We start from the raw sequence: 22,556 nt of genomic DNA on the forward strand, positions 1-22,556 counted from the left end.
TCTGAAATTGACTTGCCGGAAGGAGGACGAGAATTTCCCTTTAGCAAAAGCTCACACTTCTGCATGCAATTATATTGCAGTACAGTTAGGCACTCCAGATGTGCAAGCGAGCGTCATAAAAGGAGGCAGAGTAGACCAACGTGTCTCCTCCCTCTTGAAGGAGATCGCCTCGGTCCCAGTCGCAGCCATACCCGATGCTTTCATGTTCATCGAATCGACTTAGCAACTCCATGCGTCCCTTTTGGTCTGCTGGAGGTATGCTCAGCACTTTGAATCCCCCATGCATCGCACCAACGAGCAGCGTGTCCGCATCGGTAGGATGCCACTTGACGCGCCAGATGCCGCCTTCGACGTCAAACCCGTCGCGATCAATCACAGGCCGCGCAGGCTGCCGAGCGTCGAATATTCGTAGGCGCGAATCGTAGCTGCCAACGGCCCATATGTGTTCACGCATGTGATGGCTTTCAAGAGCAGTCACCCCACCATCGAAACTTTTGTGTTGAATCAAAAAGTAGGATGCGAGAGGTCAGCGGGTCTTCCGTCCCGCACTCAAATGGCTCATTCTCACCCTTTGCGTGTAATGAAGGTGGGCTTCCGACCAGTCCTCCGATTTGGCGTTCGCATATCCCAGCCTTTCAACGTCAAATCGTCAGCACCTGCGGTGACGAGGATAGACGTCAGCCGTGAAACATAAACGATCATGTCATATCTGGCTTACCGCTCCATGCAACCGTACCATGCGACCAGCAGTCCCAGGCAGCAATCCATGCTTCGTTGTCATGCGCTTTCCATGTCTCGAGGCCTGCAGGATATGAATTTTGACCGTTCCCTTGCTGTTCCCACTGAGCAGGGTCATTTAGAAGTGCATGAGCTTGCGCCTGATCCGCATCCTCATTTCCATCTTCTTCTTCGTCACCGCTCCATTCTCTTCCTTGTCCTATGAAATTCTTTTTTTCCTCTCTGGTTAATACGGTTTGAGGGGATGCGTCGCCGTTGAGACACCGTAAGACACTTGGCAAGAAAGCGAGTGTCCCATCGCTCTGGCTAACGATCAATTTCTGATCCTGAAGGGTGCTCTGTACGCGGTTCTGACGACGATTTGACCAATCCAGGCTGAGACAGAGAGACTTCCGCGGATTAATGTACCATGATGAGTCCTTCTTCAAGCTCATTGACTGTTGCGAGCCTAGCAGCTTGAACATGTCCACGCAACCGGTCGCCGTTGCAACCGAGAGAATATCTTGCTCTAGCGAACCCGGCGTCGAGCCTATGGAGAACCATTTCATGTCTAGTATGGCTGGTGTAAACTGCTGGTGGATGGGATGACTTTTTTGTTCTCTGATCAGCAAGTGTCTGGGCAAGATCACCGTGATCACAGTGTCAACGTACCAATTGACCTTTGCAGGCACGGGTGTCTTGGTGACCTTGTAAAGGGTTACCGTCCCGCGACGGGTATATGCTGGAGAGATGCTAGTATTCCCATCTAATTCTTCAGCTTGAGCACTTTCTTTGTCTACATGATAAGTTCCAAGCGCAAAGACTCCGGACATGCTCGGGTGAGCTTCCACAGAGTCTGCACAAAGGCCAGTCGAAGCGGTGTACAGAGAGGCCGGCGCTAACATGGTCCACACGGCGTCCTTGAATGCAAGCCAGACTTCGGCTGCTTGGTTCTTTGCCGATTTACAGCCCTCGCCCTTGGAAGACCTGCGGGTCGAGCTGCCCGCGACGGGTGTAAGCAGCTCCATCTGACGCTGAGGGCAAACGTTGGACGAAGATCATGATGCGACCGTTTAGATGGTTTACTGTTGTGAAGGACGGAAAGGAACACGTGACCATCCATTGAGCCTGAAACGGCATGCATCCTCCAGCGACTCCTTCTCCTTTTATCACTCAAGGTCGACTATGCTATATGCATTCGTATGCCCCTAAGAATTCTATGAATCTAGACATCATCCCTGCCTTCGCATAGGGTCTCTACGCCTCTGGAAATTGATCTATTGTGAGCGCCGTTGGTCGCAACAGAATCCATTGAAGTCTCTTATTTTGTGAACCGTCTTGGGATAAAATTTCCGTTACATGCCACCGAAGCCAGACCCCACTCCGCTGTCGAGCCCCATCCACAGGACGATCGCGGCACTGGCTCCAGCGACAGGCGAGCCGAGGAGGAGCCCGCACGACATGGCAATGTCGTTCGTCTGAGCAGGGACATGATGGCTCTGACAGACAGGATGACCCAGGAGTACGACGATGATCTCTTTTTACCTGCCTAAGTGGCACAAGGCGGTGGGCGTCAACCGCCGCACCATTACACCGGCCTACGATCACCTCCTGCTCAACCTCAACGCCCTCTGCCCGAAGATGACAGGCTCGAAGGTTCTGGGAGTCTTCCGCTCCTCCGATCCAGTCGATCAGCTTCTCGCCCGACTCGAGACAGCCGTGAGCCATGCCAGCGCGGGCGGCCGCCTCCGCCCTGCCATGGCGAGCAGCAACCGGCATGCCACTATCGCTCGTAGCGACATCCCGGTCTCGCGAGCCCGAGATGGTTGCTACTTGTCAGACATCGACCAGTTCACCTTCGCTGCCGGCAGTGCGCTCTCCCGTGGCAGCAAAAGTGAGGCAGGCAGACTGATTCGACACTATTCTCGGCAAGCCCTGGCTGCAAGCGCACGGTAATGAACTCCTGGGTGGTCAAAATGCGCTGAAGCTCGGCGGAAAGGCGTTCGCATTGGCCAAGCGCGCTTTGACGGCCGCATCTGCTAAAGCTATCACCGGGCTGTTCACCTCCTACCACACACTTGAATCCGACCAGACTAAGCGCAACTACCCCTCCACCTCTGCGGAGAGCGTGGGGGTGGGGTCGGTGGCGCATGTGTGCGGGTACAGGTGCGTCAAAACACGAGCGACAAGCACTCCATGACATACTCTTGTCAAGACCTTATCTGACGAGAGAGTACGCACCCAAAGCTTCGCCGTCGATACCGATCCTTCCAGTCCGACTCGATTGAGTGGAGGGTTAGACGCCACCGCACGCCCGCTCCCTCCAGCTCTCACCAGCTGCGCACCGGGAGCTCAAAGGGATGCTTGGAGATTGGGCGGAGAAGGGCATCGTCGGGAAGACTAAGGGAAAGGGCAACGTCGCCTTCGTTGAGATCAGTGAGCCGTCGAAAGTTCGCGTGGTAATGGAGGCTCGTCTGGCCAACGAGCTCCTCGAGCCGAAGCGATACTCCGCTGTGCATTGGCGATGTCTGGTCATTCCTCGCAGAGACGATGACCGTCTGCTCGATCGATTCCTCCACGAATATCCACTGCTTCCGCGCGTTCGCGACTTCTTCGCCTTCGATGGAGGGAGATACGGTCGACTGCGACTCGCGCACCTGCCGCAGGGAGCGTCCCAACCGCCGGCGCTGGCGATGGCGTTCCAACAGAGTCTCTTGCAGCCGGTCGGTCACATCACCTTGTCCTACGTCATCAACATCGGCATTAAGCAACGAAGACGCCCGGTTATATGACCACATTCGTGAAGAACTCGGCCTCCTGAAGGACGCGAAAGTCACGCTGAATCTCAAGTCATCCACCTGGTATGACACCAAAGACGTCCGCGTACTAGGCGCCCTTTGGTCGGCAAGTGAGCTTCGCCCGACCCACACGCGCATCGCCGATATCCTCGCGCTGGCCACCCCGAGGCAACTGGGGAACCTGCACTGGCCAGCCGCGATTGTGCAATACCTGTCGATATTTATCCCCAATTGCGGGTGTCCGCTCGTGCCTTTGTACGGCCACATCGGATGCGGGCAAAGGCGCGCGCTGGAATGACGATTTTCCGGGGGCGTGGGAGACAGTGAGGGTGGCTGTCGCCGCGGCCTGCTCGCTTCACTTCCACACGCCCGGCGAGCAGCTAGTCGTACGCACCGACGCCTCGCTCGTCGGATTAGGTCGATCACTATTCGTCCGCCGAGACGGTGCCGACTATCCACTGGCCTTGGTCTCACGCAAATGGGAAGACGCTCACTCCACCTACAGCGTGGGACGTCGCGACGCTGTTGCGCTCAAGAAGGTGGTCGACCGCTTGCCGCCTTTCATTACCGACACGCCTAGTGCCCTCCACAAGACCGAAAGTGCGATCGTGCAGGGTCTGCTTCATCATGAGGGCGACGACCATCTCACAGCATCCGCGGTAGCACTCTCCGAGGTTGGCAATAAAGCTCACAAGATTGTTCATCCTCCCTTTTTTGCTGCGTCCAAGATGCTATCGCTGACGTGGCTTCCAGAATCCTGCCTTTAGTCGTTGCAACGGTCGCACTTAGGCGTCCGCAGTCCATTTCCCTCAGAGGCGCATGTGTCCGTCGCGAAGCAGGGCGCAGATTCGTTCTGCAGCCCGCAGAGGGAGGCGTATCGCCAACTCGAGCAGGTAGCTCAGATACCTGTGGCCTTCCCCCGCGTTGACATGTTGCGCGATATCTTGCAACGGTTCCGTCTCAAAGACTACTTGCTTTAACGTGTCGAATTTCCGACGGAGGATGACGAGGATGAAGAGGATGCAGATGCTAGACTGGTGGTGGTCGTACCCGAATCCGAGATCGAGCGCATTCTGCAATTCGTGCGCAGAACAACTATACACACACGGGGCATGGCGACTTTGTCCTCGCTCTCCGGCGCACAGGTTCGCATCTTTGGCGGCGAAAGTGTCTGACTTCACGCATCTTTGTAAAGAGTGTCAAGCATCCCGCAACATGGCACCGCTGCGGGAGGCTTGACAATTGGCCAGCCAGTGGTTGTGGTCCAACACGTTTACGTGGATCACGGACAACTTTGTGGCGGCTAACGGTCGGGGTAATAACATACGTGAACAATCTGGGGAAAATGGGACGCACAATGCGGTCATGCAGGAACAGTTGCGCAGTCGGTGCAACTTTAGCTCTCCTTTCCTACCATTAACTCAAGTGCAGCCGTATGCCGTTATCAATAGGTGCACTAGATAGAGAAACAGTCACAACTTTGCTATTGCCATCGATTTGTATGCCTTTGCAACACTGAGAGGAGTTGACTGCCCCTTTGTATCAATATATGATAAAAGAGAGTGCGCGTCGAAACCTGTGTCAAGATCAGCCTCACTATTCCCTTCCCGTATGCCACCAACATGCTCGTCCACCGTGGGGTGCTTGTCCACCGTCGCGCCGTCCTCGAGCTCACCCTCTCCACTCCTCGAGATCCATGTACACGACCTCACTTTGAAAGCAACTGCGTCTGCGCTGGTCTTCGCACTTGGCCAGCCTGGCTCGAATATTCCTGCACGCAAATTCCCGAATGGAGTCCAACAAGGCACATCCTGCATCCTAAGCGTGGCCCCTGAAAGCAAATTTGCCTCGTCCCCCACGGTGCCGCTGGTCCTGACTCCGAAAACCCCGGTTGGGAATGTCTCCCAGAAGAGAGAGCAATCGATTACACTACTGGTACAACTGAAACCGCAAGGCTTCCTGGTAGGCGTTTTCAAATACTACCAGACTAGCACTTGGCAGCGTGTCGAGGCCATCTCCGGTAACGCTCCGTTTCCGTACTACGCTCTTCAGACCCGTCCTTCGCCTTCTGGTTCGAAGATTCACGTTCTGCTCTTCTCCACCGTCGATCCGGAGACATGGATGTCGAAACTTCCATCGTCCGCACCCTTGTCTTCATTCTGTATTCCGGGTACGCATGAGTCTCTTGCGCGGTACGGGTACCCCATCTCGACCTGCCAAAACGTTGCGTCAACTGTCGCCGCGCAGCTGGCTGCTGGAATTCGCTTCCTTGATGTCCGTGTCAATGCCAAAGGGAAAGGATACCCCTCGCAGCAAAAACTACTCGCCTATCATGGCGTCACGGACGAGCGCATCGAGTTCGGGCAAGTGCTGGCGCAGTGCTGGGACTTCCTGGACGGTGTCGGAAAGAGCGAGACGGTCATCATCAGCATGAAACCAGAGGCGGACGCGGCGACGATGCAAGCATGCTTCGAACAGGTCTATCTCAACCCAACCAAGTCACGATGGTTCCTCGAACCTCGAGTGCCAACGCTGGGTGAGGCACGCGGGAAGCTAATCCTCATGAGCCGGTACGGTAGCAGCAGCGACCAACCTGGCGGGATCCATCCCTCCATCTGGCCAAACAGCGAGAAAGACATGTGGGTACGCCCTCCGCTGCTTGTGAGACTTCCGACTTGGGCCCTGAAAATCCAACGTCCTTCTTTAGATTCTCTTACATTATTCCCTCCGGTCAGAAGGTAGAAACGCAAGACTGGTACAACGTCGGGACCCTAGGATCGTTAGGCGATAAATTCCAGCTGATGCAGAAGCTGCTCAGTTCTTCCGGCTCGGATCCGAACACGCTGTCCATCAACTTCGCAAACGGGTCATCCTTTCCCTTGGCACTCCCTCCTTCCGTCGCCATGGGCGCGCTCGGCTACACGGGGATGAACAAGCGCATCCTCGATTACGTGGCGAACCAACTGTTACAAGCCAGCAGGACGAGCCCTCTGGCAGCTTTAGGCGAGAAGGGCGCGGTCGCGCCCCTCCCGTGGAATGGGGCGACCAACCCACTGAAATGCATCTTTAACCTCGACTATTATGAAACCACACCTGATCTCGTCCCGTTGCTCATCCAGGCAAACTTTCAGCAGAATCCATAGCTTGTACCCAAATTCTCGTACGCCAGTAGATACCCGTTCGCACAGGAAGGCATTTGTATTACTGATGATAATGGCCACACGGCACATTCGTGTTGCCTGAATAGAGAATAATGGTTGGGTATCACTTTGATGATGCGAAAGTTGCGCGCTGCCTCCTCTCAGCCAAGCACAATGCTGGATGTGCCGCCTGTGCCACCGGCCTCTCTCACCCGACGTGTCGGCCTGGATGCATGGAAGAGAAAAGAGCCTCAGCCTCCCCGCTGGACCGCGCATCATTAGCTAAAAAGCACTCACCTGAATGTCTGAGCGGCGACTTGTTCCCTCTGCGCCCGGTCCAGATCTTCCTGCGTCGCAGCATGTGCATCGCCCCTTCTTCCGGCGTTTCTATCGCCATTACCATCTGCCCAGGCTGATGAGGCATTGTCACCCACCCGCGCCGCCATGCCCCTCCTCCCCTTGCCGCCTGCCAATGTGGCAGAGCTTTCGTCGTATGCATCGACAGGCGCAAACAAGCTAGCGACCTGCTCGCTGCCCCCACCGACCGCCTCTCTCACGCGGCGTGTCGGCTTGAAGGCGGCACCGGAGGCGTCATGCACTTGCATGGTACTGGTGGCAGGGGAAGAGGACCTTCCGGGATCCAAGACGGCTAGCGATGCAAACTGGTCAACGTCTGCTGCCGGAGGGGCCGCGCCTTGCCTGCCTGTCCCTCCGCCCCCGAGGACAATCTGGTCGTTCTTTTCATCCATGGGAGCGAAAAGGCTCCCCACCTGCTCGCTGCCCCCGCCAACAGGCTCGCGCACTCGACGACTTGCTCTGAACACGTCCCCATCTGGCATGCGCACCTGGTTCGACGACGCAGCGGCAGCCGGGGTGCTAGAGCTCTTGACAGTCGAGGTAACGTGTGCATCATTCAAAGCCACCGGGTCTCTCCAAGCGCCGGAGGGATCAGAGGAGAAAGACCCGATGGTGGCGTATTTCGGCAATTTATTGATCTCGGTGTAGTTGGGCCCTACCTCGATGCCGTGCGACTTGAGAAAGGCGAGCAGATCTTGCTTGGTAAACACAATGTAGTCGTTGAAAGGCAGGCAGCCTGGAAAGAACAATGCGGGGGGTTGTCAGCTGAAGGCGCCATGCCAGGTCGAACGAGCCCGACACAGTCCCACGGATAGGTGAGTGCCTGGTGCCATTGTCGTCGCTCACCCAGATGATACGCCCAGTCCTTGGGATTCGTGTCTTTCGCCAGCTGCGGATTTGCGACAAAGGTAGCCATCTTCCTTGCTTTTGAGGGTATCACGCGCTGCCAATCAGTTTGTTGAAGCTGTATGCGTCGCTGTGCCATCCGTCGGCGAGAGAAGAATGTCTTAGATGCATGGCATGTGCACTTGATTGCCAGATGGGAGGTGTTGCAAGTGTTGTGTTGGAGAAGCTGAAAGAGCGAGGCTGGCGCACACGCGCACTTTCTGTGCGTAGGCCAGAGCCAGAGCCAGTGAAGACAATGAAAGTGCCGCCGCCGCAGAATCTCGGAATTCGGGACACAGGCGCGGCAACTCGCTCCCACTTTTTTGGATTCCTTTCATCAACGCATCATCATGCTCACAGCGCTCTTTCTGGGGACGCCGACATTGGTCAGCTTGTCTGTGAGGGTGGACATGGGTCTCGGACTCTCACAGAGAGAAACGCACACATCTCTTCTGCTTGAAAATTTCAAGATTCTGAGCTCCAGGACTTGAAGTTCATGCGCAGGTGCCTTTAGTAACACGACACTTACAAGGGAAGCCGCCGCAGAACCAAGCGTTGTCCCGATCCTGGTGTCGCCAACATGCCAGTACCACAGGTAGAGCGGGCAGGACACCGTGATCCAATGCTACACCAGGGTTCCAAAGGGGCAAGCAAAATTGTTCCAATTATGCCCAAGGTGGAGCTAACGGATGCAAGTGCTAACTTAAAGGAGGAAGAAGATGATAGCCCGACCTCCTCCTTACTTGAACAGACTGCATTGGAGCTGTCTGCACACCCTCTTCCTGCGTACGATGCTTTAGCTGCAACGCTCTCTCGCTTCAAACGATTGCGAAAGCTCAATCTCTCGGCAATGGAGCCCTCCGAGAGCCAACCAAACGGCCTCGATTCCATCAAGTGGCTCGGGCGAGCTGCACTGGAGAGCCGAAACTCGAGCAAGAGGGAGAGCAAGAAGAGGCGAGACCAGGATATCGAGCAGGTGTGGTTCGGCAAAGAGCTGACAACGGTCAATCTGAGCGGTAACTATGCTCTGGGAAGGGCGCAAGCGGATCAGGGAGAAGGCGCACTGGCCGGCTTGGAAGTGCTACCGAGCTTGTTCTGTAAGTGGGCAAGGTCAGGCTCACGGAGGATGGAGCAAAGCTTACGACAAGATCAATTGCAGCTCTCGATCTATCAAGCTGCTCCTTGGCAAGATTGCCTCTATTAGTTCTGCAACCGTCACTCCGGGCTCTAGTCTTGTCATCAAATGAACTCGAAGCTCTGCCCACGCTACCAGTGATGCCGCAACTCAACACTCTCATCCTCTCCCGCAACCGCATCACGTCAATCCCTTCCACACTGCCCAGCTCCCTGCCCGCGCTCAAAAAATTCAGTGTTGCTCACAATATTCTCAAGGACGGCAGCAAGCTACCGGACTTTACGCCATGCACAAGCCTGCGAGAAGTCCGATTGAACGGCAACACCGGTCTGGGCTCACTACCGTCCCACTTGAAGAGCTGGGGCAAGGGCCGGGACGGAAAGGCGCCAGGGCTGGAGCTGATTGATCTTGGCGACTGCGGGATCGATGCGTGGTGTGCGCTAGAACCGCTTCTGCAGGCCGGCAAAGCGGCTTCTGCATCCGGTCGCAAAGGATTGCGAAACCTCAACCTCCGAGGGAACGAGGTTGCCGAGACCGATAATTTCCGCGTGAGGATACTCGAATGCCACTGCACTCTGCGCACGCTCAACAATGCGAGCATCGTACCAAAGCGCAAGCGCATGGAGGAGGGTGGCGTTTCTGCCTTGCCCGCTGCGGAGTCAGTTGCCGAGGGAACAGGATTCAAAGCAGTTATCGATGCTACAAAAGCTTCAGCGAGTGGAGCGGTGCCGAAGGATCAAGCGGCGCAGGAAAATGTTGGAGCCGCTCGATCAGCATCCGAGCACCATGGAAAGCACAAGCGCGGGGCTAGGGGAGGCAACAAAAAGCACAAAGCTGCCGCCCCTGGCGATGGGTACGTAGGCCTGGAGGACGTCACGCCTGATGTTGTCGAGCAAGCGGTCGAGTCGGACGAGGAAGACGCCCGGGATCGCGCGTCCGAGAAGCGGATGCTTGGCTCCAGCGGCGCGCGCAAGCGAAAGCGAAGCGGAAAAGGGCAGCAGGTGGTGCTGGAGGCTGAGGAGGATGCTGGCGCTGAGACGAGCGATGGCCCCATAAGTGCGAAGAAGAGGAAGACGGACAGCGCGCCTCAGCAGGCGAAAATGCAGGCGGGCAGGCAGGAAGCAAAAAAGAGTGGGAAGAACAAGAAGGACGATAAAATTAGCAAAAAGGGCGATAAGGGTCCAAAAGGGACCAACGAGATGAAAAACTCAGCACCGCCTAGTGCTTCTGGGTCAAAGTCGGACAAATCTGCAAACAAAAGCAAAGATTCCCCTTCCTCTGGCAATGCGGTCGATGAATCAGATAATGTGAAGAGCCCGAAGGAGCCAAGGGATAAGCCATCCAAGCAAGGCAGAGACACGCGGAGCAAGGTCGCCGATGCGAAAAAGCAACAGCTGCCATCTATCAGCAACCTGCTAGCAGGGGAGCCAAAAGATGCATCCCCTTCCGCACTGCGGCCGCCGTCCAGTGGCGCGCCCATTGTCGCCAATGCGGCTGCTGCCCCACCCACCAAGGCTGAAGAGCGCAGTGCTGTCGTTGGCATTGTAGAAGTGAAGAGCGTTAAGAAGAAGCAGAAACAGAACAAGGCGCATGACGCAAGGGGTAGCATCAAGGCGAGCGCCACCGGAGGTGCCACTCCAGCTTCGGGTGTTGGTATTGGCGTGGGTGGCGGTGGATCAGGCGACGCATGGGGCGTCGGCTCAAGCGTCTGGTAGAGCGCCGGGGAAACAGTACGTTCTGAAGATATGGAATATGCATGCATATGTCTCTGTGGATGATGTTGATGGTGAGTTGTGTTGATATATGAATGTTTCTGTAAATGTACTTGTGTGTGCTATGCGGCGGAGTCAGACCTTGATTCCTTTGGCCTCGAGCTGTCCAAGTGAAAGAAGGATATTGGATGCGATGTGTCAGCTCGTGAGCAGGACAAGCGGCGCATCCCAAATCATTTTTTCGATCCCCCCGAAACAACCTCGAGACCTCAAGAGAACGCACCTCAGCTTTCCTCTTTTCCGCCGCCGCCAAGCGTGCTTCAAGAGCCTGCAGCTCGTTCGCCTTGCTCTGTACCACGTCTGCTTTGGCTTTGACGCGCTCCTCTATCTCCGCGAGGGCCTTCTTTGCGGCCGAGTCAAGTTCTTTGCTCAAGTCGAAGCTACCAGAGGATGCAAGGTTGGGAAGCGATACGCCGCTGGCGCCTGTCTCTGCCTCTGCCGCTGCTCCGCCATTCGACGCGGAGGCGGCCGCGTCCGAGCTGATTGACTCGGCCCTGCCTTCCGCAGTGATGTACTCCACAAGGCGGACCGGCGCTTCTTCAGCAGCAGCAGCGGCACCTTCACTTTCATCGAACGTCCACAGCTGCACCTCGGCGTTCTTCCAGGAATATTGCCTGCCCGTGATGCGCCGGAGGATGTCGCCATGCGCGATGCACACAATCACGCTCTCCGGTCGTGCGCGTAGCCACTGGCGAACCCATCGCGCACGCGCGTTGAGACTCGAAGGATCCGCTGCATAGATCCCCTGTTTGGAGTTCCAGTCTGGCGTGAGGAGGGGGAAGTCAAACCCGGCAAGCTCCACGTCCTGCTCGAGCACCTCGCGAGGCGAGCCTGTGTCGCAGGGGTAGGCGTTACACTCCTGCAGCTGCGGGAGGCAGATGACCTTGCCCAAACCACCAGTATGTGCCACCGTCTGCGGCCAGCCCATCTTGGTGGTCTGGAGCGTACGCTTTAGCGCGCTGGAGACGACCAACTGGATCTCGTCGCGGATGCCGTTCAAACGTGCGTCCTGCGCGAGTGCCGCTGCTTGCGATTTGCCCAGCGCGGTCAGAGGCGCATCAGGAACTGCATTGGGACAAAAGTTTCATTGTTATGAGAAAAGTGGTTCTGAAGAGGTCTTGCACTCAAGCCCGCTCACTAGAATAATCTGGAGGCAAGAACAGAGATGCAGTGATCTGATGATGTCAGCAGCCGAGGCTTGAACCCGTCGAATGCGTTTTCTTCTAGCTCACCATCTGCAACATTCTGCGTGATGAATCGACATGTTCAAGTGTGGAAGCATAATATTTCAGCATTTGCACTCAGCCCCAGCTATACATGGGGCGCACAGGGCAAATACAGGAAGAAGCATTACGCTGCAAACGACGTCCGCTTTCGACTCACGTGCTCGGCCTGTGCGTGCCTGCAAAGGTAGATCTTCTTGCTCATGGTCACGCGTGTCTTTTATATCTAGTTTCCTTCCAGGAACTTCGTGTCGCTTCTTTCGCATCAAATAGCTCGTCGAATGAGTGTGCGGGAACAGGGTGTGGTGAAAGTGAGCTGCGATGTACGTACGATAGGGACGCGTGGCTCCTTCGCGGCCGCTTTAGCTCTCCGATGCTCGCAGGGTTCGGTCTCTCTCCGCAGCTGGGATATGTGTCGCAGGGCTCTATGCGCCTTGAGGATCAACCTTCAATAAGGAGAACTGGCTGGTGCTGCTGGCCCAAGAACAGGAGGGTGGACAAAGTACGAGACTTCGAGCCAGAACGATGAGGTGGAAGGAGGAAACAGCCAAGCAAGCTCGGCAACCCGTGTTGAACACACAGGCGGAGTGGCCCCGTTCGCCGTATGGGGCTAGTCCGACAGGTGATAAGCATGGCCCGTGCGTCGCCCCGCAGGAGTCACAAAAGATGAATTGTCGGACGCCTACCATTGTGATTCCTCGTGCTTCTAGGGCTTGGGGAGGTCATCAGAGCCACATGTACAAACTGTTTACGACCATATGGCGCTTTATCAGCACTTCGAAATGGTCCATGGCGACTTAGCTGTATTGTACACCGTGAAATATGGCATCGTAACGTGAGGACGGGCGCTGCAAGCTTGCCTGCTGATGCTGCAGTACGGCGATGACAAGGCCAGTGCTACCCTTCACAGTTCTGACTCTCCTTCATCGTCGCTCCAGTCGACTTCCAGCTCCTTCTCCAATTGCTCCGTCTCCTCGTACATCTGCTTCAATCCCGTGAGCTCCTCAAGGTATCCTTCCTCATTACACGCTTTGAGCACCAGGTCGTGCCCCAACACCTTGTAGGCTTGTACGACGGTGGAGCTGCAGGCGGTACATCGGTCGTACGACTGCCCGGTGATGAGCATGTTGTTGAACTGCGCAAGGAAGCCCCGGATCTGGTGAGGGATCAAGCCGAGGCAAGAGCCAGAAGCGGCAGCGCTGTCCTGCGAGCCAGGAGGCTGCGAGATCGACGCTGGCGCTCGTACGCTGTGCGATAGTGGGCAAGAGTGTCAGAGCGACGGCTGAAAGACAGAAGCATCATGCGCGTCCACGTACCCATATTTATGTTGTAAGACAGAGATCATCAATTCGACCGCCGACGCACCAGCGATAGCAGCAAGGCCCGGTCGGCTGACCGTACACATCTGGTCCAGCGTCCTGTCCGCCAGCGACTGTGAAAAAAAAAGTGATTCGCACGAACAGTGCATGAGCATGGGCCCCCTGAAACGTGAACGCGGATGGAAATATGTGACGGAAATGAACTCACGTCAGACGGCGCGACGATGTCATTGCAGAAGTAGCAACCGAGCCGCTTGGCGCCTGCTGCGCCTGGCTCAATCGGCGCAGGTGAGGAATGGACAGCAACAGGAGAGGAAGCGCCCTCTGGCCCAGCACCATGTCTCATGACCAGATAGGTATCGAAGCCAAGTGCGGCATTGATGACAAGCTGCATGGTGCGGTCACACATTTGCAAGCGTGTAAAAATGATTCAGCCGGTGTCCATGGATGCGACTGAGCAGCGCACAGACGCACCTTTCCCTTGGCTGCTCCGAGCAGCGAGGGCAGCCATCGTGACTCCCGCGAATCCATCAGCAGGAAGACCACATCGTGCCTATCGACAAGCCGTTCGATCTTGGTCAGGTCTTTCTCCATCTGCTCTCGTAAACCCACCGCAATGGGATGGCCCGGCATCGGTATGGCGAGCATATGTCCCTCTGCTTTCTTTGTGCACAGATACGGAAAGTTGAAAGGCACCATGCACATTCCGAACCATCAATCATCCGGAGCATGTGGCTTCACTAGGAATGCTCGAGCATCAGACTCACGATTCCAGGGTAGATCTTCTTGAGCTTTGCCGCAGCGCAATGTGCCTTGGGCTTTCCGCCTTCCAGGCAGTCTTCAAAGTCGAACAGAGGTTGTCGGACGGGATTCGAGTACGACACGCGCGCATTGTCCACCAGCGTGATATTCCGCACGCCCCAGCCCTGTCGCGAAGGGTGTACCGTGAACGAGTACGCGCCTTCATCAATTACGCGATCCAGCGCTATGCCACCCGATGGCGACCACTCACCATCAATGTCCGCGCTACATAGCATCCAAGAGTACCTGCACCAAACAACAGACATCTGCTTCGCTGTACCTTGTCCAGCTGAATCTCGGGCATGATACGCCATCGCATGAGCTTGAGATTCAGATCCACTGCCTGATCTGCTAGACGCGTCGGATCCATCAATGGCCCCAAGTCGGACACCTTAGGTGCTAGAGCGCCGCGAGCATTGCGCTCCCAGCCGGTGGCTTGAGGAATGGGCAATGCTGAAGGGCCAGAACCAGTTGTCAGCTTCGATTTCACAGCGGTAATTTCTGCAAGCCAGTGTGCATGTTAACAATGAAAGCTCTTGCAACGGGTTTGCGCTACCGTAATGTCTCACCTTGGACTCGGTTTTCTGTCTCTTCTGGCAGAACAACGGTGCCAACGAGGCTCTTGACCCTTCCCGCATCATCCGTGAACGCCCCTGATTCGTCCAGCCATCGCAGAACACGAATGCGCTGGATCTGAAAACGTGCTCGCAAAAGCAGGAGTAGATTACGCAGTGGCCAGCCCGGTTGTGTTGGATGCGAAGATGGGTCAATAAATGCTACAATGCGCTACAGAGAAGCGCGAAGCGGGTTGTTAGCACTGGTACGGCGTTTCTGCATGGCGTGGAAGGGGCCACGACCCACTTGATCATCTGGCACATGCGCGAAGAAGGTGGCATAATCCATTACAGTGCCCAGTTGAGCGCTCGACGGTGAATGCCGCACCAGGAAAGCTCCGTTGAAGGCTGTATCCCCTGGTATCTCAAGGGCCTTCCTTTTCCCGCCCGCAGCGAAGGCTGGTAAGGCTGCATCAATAGCCTTGAGCGTCTCGAGTCCAATCTCCCTTGCTGCATTGCTCCAGGGTTCCTGACCATTCGCAGATTCTGAGCTTGATGCTGAGATTTGAGGAATGGCGATGTGCCAAGCTGGTTGGACAATGATGGCGGGAAACGCAAACCAGTAGTAGAACTTGAACTTCTTGAGGTCGGCGAAGGCAAGCACGAAGAAGCGGTTAAGGTACGCTTCGGGATTTTCACCTTCTGAAAGGACATGCAGGATCTGCGAGCAGGATAGTGTCCAAATAGATTCCGTGCTAGTCAGTCTGCCACGTACAGGGGAAGAGAATATAGAATGCGAGAGAATGCTTGTTCGGTAACCCACTTTCGCAGCTAGCTCATCAAACATTCCTGATTTGTCGGCCTGTTTGAATTCTTCAACCGTGTTGTAATTCTTGAGGTATCCTGTCATAGGTATGCTCGCCTGCCATCTGCTGTTCGTCTGAATTTGCCGAGGCGACCCGCTGCTATTTTTGCTCGGCCCTTCAGACACCGCATCTGTCGCACTTGGAGCCCTCACCCCGCCAGTTTGAGGATCTCTTTCGAAGGCTTGCCCGTCAAGCACGAAGCTTGGAGGCAAGTTCACCCACTTCTCCTCATTGCGATCCAATACGCTTCTGCCGATTGTGTACGAAGCACGCAGCGGCACGTGCTCATCGCTCAGCTGCAATGCATCAATCTTCAGCGATGAGAAGTTATGCCAAAATTCAGCTCGGACCGTCGAAGCGAACGGTTGGAATTGGAGGAGTTGGGAGGTCATATCACAACCTGGTGCAGTTGAACGCATCGAAGGGATCCATTCAGTGTCAGGGCTAGTCACAGGTCTCAGGTCGATGTCGCACGCCGACCTCACAGTGGAACTTCAATGCTGGGACCGCCGAAGTTTCTCGAGAGCTGGGTGTGCTTTTCATTCAAGTCCTGCAATTCTCTCACTGGCGTCCTCGTGACTTGCGGCAAGTCGTCTTTGACTGTGAACGGTGAAACATACTGTATGGCCCCTTGACTTCAACTGTGGTCCTGCATGGGTTGAGTCCTGTTGTTGGTGCTTTGGTGCACGCGCAAGAGCCCAGATGGACCCCTCGCTTCCATCAAGAGGCTGGAGACACGTGACGCGTGACAACGTGTCGTTCGGTGCAAAGCCGCGGTCCCCCACCTCACCCCGATCGCACGATAGGCTGGCGCCGCGAGACTCGATTATACCTTATACCAGGGCGCAACAAGGACGACTTCCGTGTACTTTCTGTTCTCAGGGCATGATGCTACTTAGCGGTTCGATCCTCGAGACCTGGGTACCCCGAAGACACGTTGCCAACCTGCCACACAACAACATTCGCCTGCGTCAGCTGCGAGTTGCGACTGACAGGATCGCGATTTGCGCCCGTCATCGGTCGCAGCGACTGCCTCTGGCGCTGCCACGATCTATTACAATGCATAATGGCCGCGAGGAAATGAGATAGATAATTGACCAACACAGACATCGGACCGACGAGACCGAGATGCATTCTGCAGCAAAGGTCATTGCATCATCAATGACCAGTTTGATTATGTATGACCATGACTGTGTACTGGTGGGCCCTGACACGTGCGAGAAGCGGCCAGTAGAACACCCGATGCGCGTAGGCAGACTCTTATATTCGTTCTATCCGTCTTCACATTTTTGTATGCTGGTACTACAATCACGATTTCTTCTTTGACGTACGATCCTCTGGACATCGCCAGCACCTCCTGACATCGACAGTCGAGAGTAAATCAAATGTGACCGGCGTCAGAACTGAGCCTGATCATGTACACATCAGGCTTGCTTAGGCGCTGAGCGTGAGATGACTGAGGTGTGAGCCAGACAGCGCTTCAGTATTGAAAGCGTTCAACGCGCGGAGAGCCCAAGGAAAGTAGGCTCTGCCTTCCGGCTTCCGCAACTTGCCTTGTGCACTCTAATCATGTACTCTTGACGAAATATTGTCATAATTCGGCAGGCAGGCTTCATTTATCTCTTTTGTGCACATTTACAAAAAAGGGGGGAAAGGGGTTGGGCTGAATCATTCGCTGATGTGGTGGTGACCTCGAAGTGTGATTCGGAAAGTTGTTATCCAAAATCCGACCAATCAGAATTCCTGGAAATTTCTTCATGAAAAGATAGTAACCTTCGTTAATTAACTCTCAAAGCTTGAATGACCAACAAGCGCAAAGGTTGAGCGAGGATCGAGACCGGTCCTCTTGTCTATGAGGCGGCGAGATTTATACATATATACATAGCAGGTACGAACATATGCGCTTTGTATCTCTACAGCCACCTGCAACATTCTTGCAGAAACACTGGCGGCAGGCATCGTTCAAGTGAACGCATCCAAGCAATTTGCAGTTTGCACAGGCTTACGTCGGAATGTATCGTAAATATTTGATGCAGAAGTGTACATATGTACGTGCATAAATAGGTACGTAGTCTTGGTTTGTGCGAGACAAAAGATGGCTTGGTATATTGCACTTTGCAGGTGGGAACTTGTGCTTTCTGCGGAACTCGTCACATGGTGCACTGTGCCAGTGAACCAGTCGCCCAGGAACACCATTGAAGTTTGTCGACAGGTTCTTTGATATAGGTTTTTGACGGAGATAACTCTGGAGAACAAAGTCTAAAAATGCAGCGGCCGGACTAAATGCCAAATTCGAGCACACAAGAGCTGTAGAGCACAGAAACAGAAACAGAGAAGGCTGGTGACACAGAAGGCTTCAACTTTCAACCCTCCATAAGACCCCCAGCACTGTACGAGTGTATGGTCGTGTGACTCTAAAACCTACCGTGTTGTATGTCGCTGTACGCCTCCCACGTCCCAGGCCCCAGTGGTAGAGTTGGCCCTCAAACGTAGCAAATACAGGGCCTAAGAAACAAAACCTCCCGGAATACCGCGTAAGGTCTTTTCAGGAATAGGCTGCACTTTTTCGAGCTGCGGTAACCGCAGGAAAATCTTTACACAATCATTTCATATTTTACCATAAAAAGAGAATCTGTTAAATTTTCTCCACGCTACCTCTAGAACACGTATTTGGGGGGTTTCCGCAGCCCAGAAAGCAGGTTTAAGACAGTTTTTGAGACCTGGGAACCCTGGAGGAGCTGGGTCTGAGGCCCACACTTGGTTTCTTTCTAGAGGCTTTATGTGTTCCCAGAGAAATGGCACAAAGCTACAGTGGTTCAGGTGTTTCTAGCAGATACCCACACAGCTCCCGGGCGAACTCTGCACAGCAGGCCCATGCACCCAGATTCCAGTCATATTCCAGTCAGTGCGCTTGCGCCTGGCGACTGCCCAACGGCTACGAATGCCAGCCAAGGGTTGGACCCAAAATCCACGGAAGTGTCGAATCAATGCAGGAATCAGGTCCAGGCCAAGTGGCGAGACCTTTGCGACCTTTTTGTTTTAGCATCTAACCCATGGAGATACCCTCGCTCGACCCATCACATCTGTGGGGACTGGGACGAGGGGCAGACTATCGTAGTATTGAGCATGTACAAATATGTGCTGTGACCTGAGTGTCTCTTTTCTCGCGCTTGAGCATTTTTGACGCCCAATGGAGCCGCTTCGATACTGACAGGAAAGCCGGCACAGAGGAACTAGTCGCATGTATTCGGCGGCAAGGAGGCAAGGGAATTTGACAGGAGGTGAGGCGATGTGACGCAGCTGGAGGAGGTGAGCCTATAACTGTACAGACTGTGGAGAATATCAGAATGGAGATTGGGGGTTTTGGCGGGCATTGGGAATTGAGAGCATGTGGCGGTGGAGGTACGTGCGTGAGGCTCTCGTCCAGTGCGTTCGTTGGCGACTGGGCCGCACCAGCGCATAGCCCAGGAGAACCAGCCACACTAGTGTGCGTGTCTCTTCCGTCCCATCGCCATCTGGTCTCTATACAGTCTCGATCATCGCCCCATGCTCGTCGCCGCGCCCCTCGAGGAAAAAGCCTTCCTGTCATCGTAGTCTCTCCATCCATTTGTTGTGGTTTATGTACTTCTTCACACCTTCGCGCATGGCCGTCGCGGTCGTCAAGAGGATGCGATTGCAGTGAGATTCTTTCTCTGCATTTGCTGGTCCTTGGGCAGGCGTCCATGCTTCCATAGGCAAACAGCCTCGCCTTGAAGCCTGGCCGTCTACACCTACGTCCACCTCGTCGCGCCAGAGTAAACATTCTCTCGTCCTCATCCGACGACATTCTATCAGCTGCGCGTCCTCGTCTGGCGGGGTTTCACCTCCCGACTTCCAGGGTCTCAGAGACCCACCAGAGATCACCAAAGACCCACCTCAATACTCAATCGCCTTTTCCCAGGAGTTGACTTCTGAAGGCGCTGCAGAGTTGCCTTTCCGGAACGCGTGCATACTTACGTCACACACTCAGCCTAGTGTGTCCGACTTACCACGCTGCAACCGAGTTTGACAACTTCCCACATCACATTCAAGACATTCCCGTGTCGTGCACTCCGCCAACGGTTGACAGCGGAGCACTCATCTATCACCGACTCAGTGGTTCTCTAACTATGTCCTTTTGTCCGGAAGGTGAGTGTCAGGAGCGAACGGGCCTCCGATGGGTTGTTACTGACCGCTTAAAGTCACTGACATCAATCTCTCTCTTTCCCTGATGGGCTTTCGCTTGTGACGCCTCCCTTCGTCGTAAACGCCTGACCCTACCTGCATTGTGATCGACCTGCACCAACAAGGTCACAGCAATAAACGATTCATCATTGGTGCATTTGTCACCATCTGTCTCAATTGACTGCACGGCACTTCTCGGCCTGCACCACCTTTCGCTGGCCAGGATTGTTCACTGCCTGTGTTTGCTTTCCAACCTGGCTCCTGCCCACTTCAACATCAGCGAATAGCTGTACACCTACCTAAATCCAGGATCTGGCTTATCTGCGGCTTGCAGCAATTGCTCAGATACTTGCGACGACATACTTAGTGTGCCGTCACCGAAGCATACGTTGACGAAACGGAGAGGCGTGAAAAGTCTCGTCGATTCTGCTGAGTGGTTGCCACCCTTCAGCCTGGGCAATCGCAGCCGCCTTGATCCAGTTCTCAGTGAAAGCACCTGTGCTGCTCCGACGAGAAGGTGATAACGCTCGTGTGCAGCGCTCGAAGCCCCACATTTGATCCGTCCACACGGCTGTCCGCCTGCTCGTTTCTTCGCTATCTCATCCCTTTCGCATTCGATACTCTGCCATCGGCAGCCTCTTTTTGCAACTTGATCACGACCATGCGCGTCGATAGGCACAACATCGTCAACGGTTTCACAGCAGGTGTTCTTGTAGACGCCTACGCTTCGCCCGGAGGCGCATCAACCAGTGTCTTGTCAGCAGGCCATCCCCCCTCGCTCATCCCTGGCAGCACAGCACCAGGTGCCTCAGGGGCACTCGATCAGACGCTTGCATCCGCAGCTCGGCGGTCCAGCCTCACAAATTCTTTTCTTGGTGGAGTCGGCGGCAGCAGTACCGCCGCATCTGCTGCAATTGCCCGTGGCATCGCACTTGTAAACTCCAGGAGAGGCTCGGCTCTCCTGCAAGCACAGACGGTCAAAACGACGGCGGATAAAGCTCCAGAGGACGAGGCCTCGCGCCCCGGCTCTCCAACGAGCATCGACCCGCCCCTCTGGCGGCGCAAGGGTGTCTTTTCAGGCACCGCTACCATATCGAGCGCAAGCGGTCTGCCCTGGTCCCCAGAGCCAATTGAGCACAAGCCGCGGGAAAGTCTCCCCTCGCTCTCGCTTGCACTGGGCTTCACAGACGAAGAGGATTTGCTTCCTGCATCATACCTACCTGCTGCAAACGCAACTGCTGGTAGTTCACTAGACGCGCTCAACAATACAACTCGCAGGACAAGCCTTGCACGCGCATACGCATTCAGCTTGGCTGAATTCGGACTCGGTACGAAAGGTAGTAGTGGTGCCGGCGCAGTAACAGGAGGCGTAGGACCTGTGGAAGGACAATCATCTTGGAGTGCCGAGTCCGTTGGCACATCTGGCCGAAGGAGGAGCATCATATCCCCATGCTACCCTGCAACGGCTCCTGCAGTGTCTTCACATCAAAGGCTCAGTTCCAGTGGTAGCATCAACAGCAACGACGACGCAATGCGACCACCATCTCCATCGAGTGGCCCTGCGGCGGAGGGTGTAAATGCCAGGCGCGTCGCGCACGAGGACACGAGTCTCAAGAGGGCCCGCGGCGGATCGTTCGTCAGCGCAAGGCGTTCATCCAATATTGGCCTTCTGCTCAACCCCATCGAAACTGAGAACGAGGCAGCGCGCCGGCTAGGCGGCAAGAGTGCCGCTAGTAGCAGCGACGAGGAACATTATCATTTGGCGGACCAACGAGACATCAATTGCACAGGCTCGGCATCGGGCTACGACAACCAAAGCTTCGCCCACGAGCAGCATCAGGAGCAATCGATGTCACTACCCACAACTCATCGACGCGGCGCGATCAGTGCCGCTCCCGACTACCGTGGGCCCACCGCAGACGATTCGGCGGCACCCAAAGGCTTACCTCCGAACTTTGCAGGCTACGCTGGGCCTGAGTCATCTTCCCTGTCGCAAACAAGGCTCTATGCGAGTGGCAGCAGCATGGAACCTCGGTCTTTGCCGAGCTATGCGGCGCTCAATGAGCCTTCGCGTCCAGGAATGCCACTCACGTCCTACGGCAGCGCGAACGACCCAGCACGCCCGCATTGGGGTGCAGCACCAAACGCCTCGCCTCCGCTCGATGAGCGCGGCGAAAGAGAGCATGCACACTCCCACTCGGGCATGACCCACGAGCTCTCGGAAGGTGTCGATCTCATGGGTCGGCGACGAGTGGTCAGCCACCTGCCACGCCAGTTCAAGTGCACAAGCTGTCCGGCTAGCTTTGCGCGCAACCACGATCTAAGACGGCATGCCCGCATTCACCTCGCGGTGAAGCCTTTTGCGTGCAACGACTGCGGTAAGCCGTTTAGCCGAAAAGACGCGCTTAAGAGACACATCCTGGTAAAGGTGAGTATCGCTCCTTCACCTTTTTTGCTCTTGAATCCGACTGACTCAAGCGCGCACACAGGGATGCGGGGGGCGCCGCAAGCGCAGGAATAAGACCACCGAAGCAGATGGGTCGAAGGAGGGCAATGCCAAGGAAATGAGCAGTACCAGCGCGAATGCTCCAGAGCCCGAGGAAGACGACGAGCAGCCGATGACAAAGCGATACGGGCAAAATGACAGCTTGACTGCCGCACCGAGCAGCAGCATGCACCATCCATACAACTCGGGCGCCATATCCACTTACGCAACTATGGGCTATGGCTATGGAAATGTGAATGGAAATGTGAATGGAAATGTGAATGGAAATGGAAACGGGAGC

General features: G+C 55.3%; 10 protein-coding genes across 10 annotated transcripts; 4 read left to right on the top strand and 6 right to left on the bottom strand.

The window, feature by feature from the left end:
• Window positions 1-85: 85 nt before the first annotated feature.
• On the bottom strand, window positions 86-1,622 carry K437DRAFT_228024 (uncharacterized protein; the record flags this gene model as incomplete). The annotated part of the gene is made up of 4 exons (XM_013385562.1): window positions 86-491; window positions 569-656; window positions 719-1,326; window positions 1,390-1,622. 4 exons carry the CDS (start codon window positions 1,620-1,622, stop codon window positions 86-88), a joined length of 1,335 nt encoding a protein of 444 aa, XP_013241016.1.
• Window positions 1,623-1,941: 319 nt separating this feature from the next.
• K437DRAFT_259077 (uncharacterized protein) lies at window positions 1,942-3,086 on the top strand. The gene is made up of 3 exons (XM_013385563.1): window positions 1,942-1,999; window positions 2,089-2,883; window positions 2,965-3,086. Exon 2 carries the CDS (start codon window positions 2,248-2,250, stop codon window positions 2,671-2,673), a length of 426 nt encoding a protein of 141 aa, XP_013241017.1. The 5' UTR covers window positions 1,942-1,999; window positions 2,089-2,247; the 3' UTR covers window positions 2,674-2,883; window positions 2,965-3,086.
• K437DRAFT_11688 (uncharacterized protein) lies at window positions 2,772-3,883 on the bottom strand. Its single transcript, XM_013385554.1, has one exon. It carries the CDS (start codon window positions 3,780-3,782, stop codon window positions 3,048-3,050), a length of 735 nt encoding a protein of 244 aa, XP_013241008.1. The 5' UTR covers window positions 3,783-3,883; the 3' UTR covers window positions 2,772-3,047.
• A 1,243-nt stretch (window positions 3,884-5,126) lies between these two features.
• Window positions 5,127-6,658, top strand: K437DRAFT_270301 (PLC-like phosphodiesterase; the record flags this gene model as incomplete). Its single annotated transcript, XM_013385564.1, has 2 exons — window positions 5,127-6,154; window positions 6,223-6,658. 2 exons carry the CDS (start codon window positions 5,127-5,129, stop codon window positions 6,656-6,658), a joined length of 1,464 nt encoding a protein of 487 aa, XP_013241018.1.
• Window positions 6,470-8,061, bottom strand: K437DRAFT_259080 (uncharacterized protein). Its single transcript, XM_013385565.1, has 3 exons — window positions 7,859-8,061; window positions 6,953-7,748; window positions 6,470-6,880 (listed from the first exon to the last, which is right to left on the bottom strand). The coding sequence occupies exons 1-3, from the start codon at window positions 7,926-7,928 to the stop codon at window positions 6,817-6,819; spliced, it is 930 nt and encodes a 309-aa protein (XP_013241019.1). The 5' UTR covers window positions 7,929-8,061; the 3' UTR covers window positions 6,470-6,816.
• A 222-nt stretch (window positions 8,062-8,283) lies between these two features.
• Window positions 8,284-10,819, top strand: K437DRAFT_296116 (L domain-like protein). The gene is made up of 2 exons (XM_013385566.1): window positions 8,284-8,994; window positions 9,057-10,819. Exons 1-2 carry the CDS (start codon window positions 8,478-8,480, stop codon window positions 10,745-10,747), a joined length of 2,208 nt encoding a protein of 735 aa, XP_013241020.1. The 5' UTR covers window positions 8,284-8,477; the 3' UTR covers window positions 10,748-10,819.
• Window positions 10,814-12,342, bottom strand: K437DRAFT_11704 (phosphoglycerate mutase-like protein). The gene is made up of 5 exons (XM_013385555.1): window positions 12,188-12,342; window positions 12,037-12,049; window positions 11,943-11,951; window positions 11,028-11,869; window positions 10,814-10,906 (listed from the first exon to the last, which is right to left on the bottom strand). Exons 1-5 carry the CDS (start codon window positions 12,230-12,232, stop codon window positions 10,880-10,882), a joined length of 936 nt encoding a protein of 311 aa, XP_013241009.1. The 5' UTR covers window positions 12,233-12,342; the 3' UTR covers window positions 10,814-10,879.
• A 372-nt stretch (window positions 12,343-12,714) lies between these two features.
• On the bottom strand, window positions 12,715-16,351 carry K437DRAFT_259083 (E1-like protein-activating). The gene is made up of 10 exons (XM_013385567.1): window positions 16,053-16,351; window positions 15,525-15,967; window positions 15,009-15,422; window positions 14,717-14,933; window positions 14,359-14,648; window positions 14,114-14,272; window positions 13,821-14,009; window positions 13,555-13,734; window positions 13,344-13,459; window positions 12,715-13,274 (listed from the first exon to the last, which is right to left on the bottom strand). The coding sequence occupies exons 1-10, from the start codon at window positions 16,108-16,110 to the stop codon at window positions 12,932-12,934; spliced, it is 2,409 nt and encodes an 802-aa protein (XP_013241021.1). The 5' UTR covers window positions 16,111-16,351; the 3' UTR covers window positions 12,715-12,931.
• A 1,991-nt stretch (window positions 16,352-18,342) lies between these two features.
• On the bottom strand, window positions 18,343-19,738 carry K437DRAFT_11846 (uncharacterized protein). The gene has a single exon (XM_013385556.1). It carries the CDS (start codon window positions 19,391-19,393, stop codon window positions 18,677-18,679), a length of 717 nt encoding a protein of 238 aa, XP_013241010.1. The 5' UTR covers window positions 19,394-19,738; the 3' UTR covers window positions 18,343-18,676.
• Window positions 19,739-22,045: 2,307 nt separating this feature from the next.
• On the top strand, window positions 22,046-22,198 carry K437DRAFT_207589 (uncharacterized protein; the record flags this gene model as incomplete). The annotated part of the gene is made up of 1 exon (XM_013385568.1): window positions 22,046-22,198. A coding segment is annotated over one exon (153 nt), but the record flags the coding sequence as incomplete, so codon positions are not given.
• Between the last annotated feature and the right edge of the window lie 358 nt (window positions 22,199-22,556).

The sequence above is a fragment of the Tilletiaria anomala genome (assembly GCF_000711695.1).
Source record: "Tilletiaria anomala UBC 951 chromosome Unknown K437scaffold_105, whole genome shotgun sequence".
Lineage (NCBI taxonomy): Eukaryota > Fungi > Basidiomycota > Exobasidiomycetes > Georgefischeriales > Tilletiariaceae > Tilletiaria > Tilletiaria anomala.

What these genes read in the sequence shown, in the direction of transcription:
- K437DRAFT_259077 (XM_013385563.1), top strand. Translation starts at nt 2,248, where the DNA reads ATGATCTCTTTTTACCTGCCTAAGTGGCACAAGGCGGTGGGCGTCAAC.
- K437DRAFT_11688 (XM_013385554.1), bottom strand. Translation starts at nt 3,782, where the DNA reads ATGTGGCCGTACAAAGGCACGAGCGGACACCCGCAATTGGGGATAAAT.
- K437DRAFT_259080 (XM_013385565.1), bottom strand. Translation starts at nt 7,928, where the DNA reads ATGGCTACCTTTGTCGCAAATCCGCAGCTGGCGAAAGACACGAATCCC. An exon ending in GGACTGGGCGTATCATCTGG is followed by an intron (nt 7,749 to 7,858) that starts GTGAGCGACGAC and finishes TGTTCTTTCCAG; the next exon opens with GCTGCCTGCCTTTCAACGAC. An exon ending in GTCGCCGCTCAGACATTCAG is followed by an intron (nt 6,881 to 6,952) that starts GTGAGTGCTTTT and finishes CCATGCATCCAG; the next exon opens with GCCGACACGTCGGGTGAGAG.
- K437DRAFT_296116 (XM_013385566.1), top strand. Translation starts at nt 8,478, where the DNA reads ATGCCAGTACCACAGGTAGAGCGGGCAGGACACCGTGATCCAATGCTA. An exon ending in AGTGCTACCGAGCTTGTTCT is followed by an intron (nt 8,995 to 9,056) that starts GTAAGTGGGCAA and finishes GATCAATTGCAG; the next exon opens with CTCTCGATCTATCAAGCTGC.
- K437DRAFT_11704 (XM_013385555.1), bottom strand. Translation starts at nt 12,232, where the DNA reads ATGAGCAAGAAGATCTACCTTTGCAGGCACGCACAGGCCGAGCAC. An exon ending in CGGAAAAGAGGAAAGCTGAG is followed by an intron (nt 10,907 to 11,027) that starts GTGCGTTCTCTT and finishes TCACTTGGACAG; the next exon opens with CTCGAGGCCAAAGGAATCAA.
- K437DRAFT_259083 (XM_013385567.1), bottom strand. Translation starts at nt 16,110, where the DNA reads ATGAAAAGCACACCCAGCTCTCGAGAAACTTCGGCGGTCCCAGCATTG. An exon ending in GACAGAAAACCGAGTCCAAG is followed by an intron (nt 14,649 to 14,716) that starts GTGAGACATTAC and finishes ACTGGCTTGCAG; the next exon opens with AAATTACCGCTGTGAAATCG. An exon ending in GTCTTACAACATAAATATGG is followed by an intron (nt 13,275 to 13,343) that starts GTACGTGGACGC and finishes ACTATCGCACAG; the next exon opens with CGTACGAGCGCCAGCGTCGA.
- K437DRAFT_11846 (XM_013385556.1), bottom strand. Translation starts at nt 19,393, where the DNA reads ATGTCGTCGGATGAGGACGAGAGAATGTTTACTCTGGCGCGACGAGGT.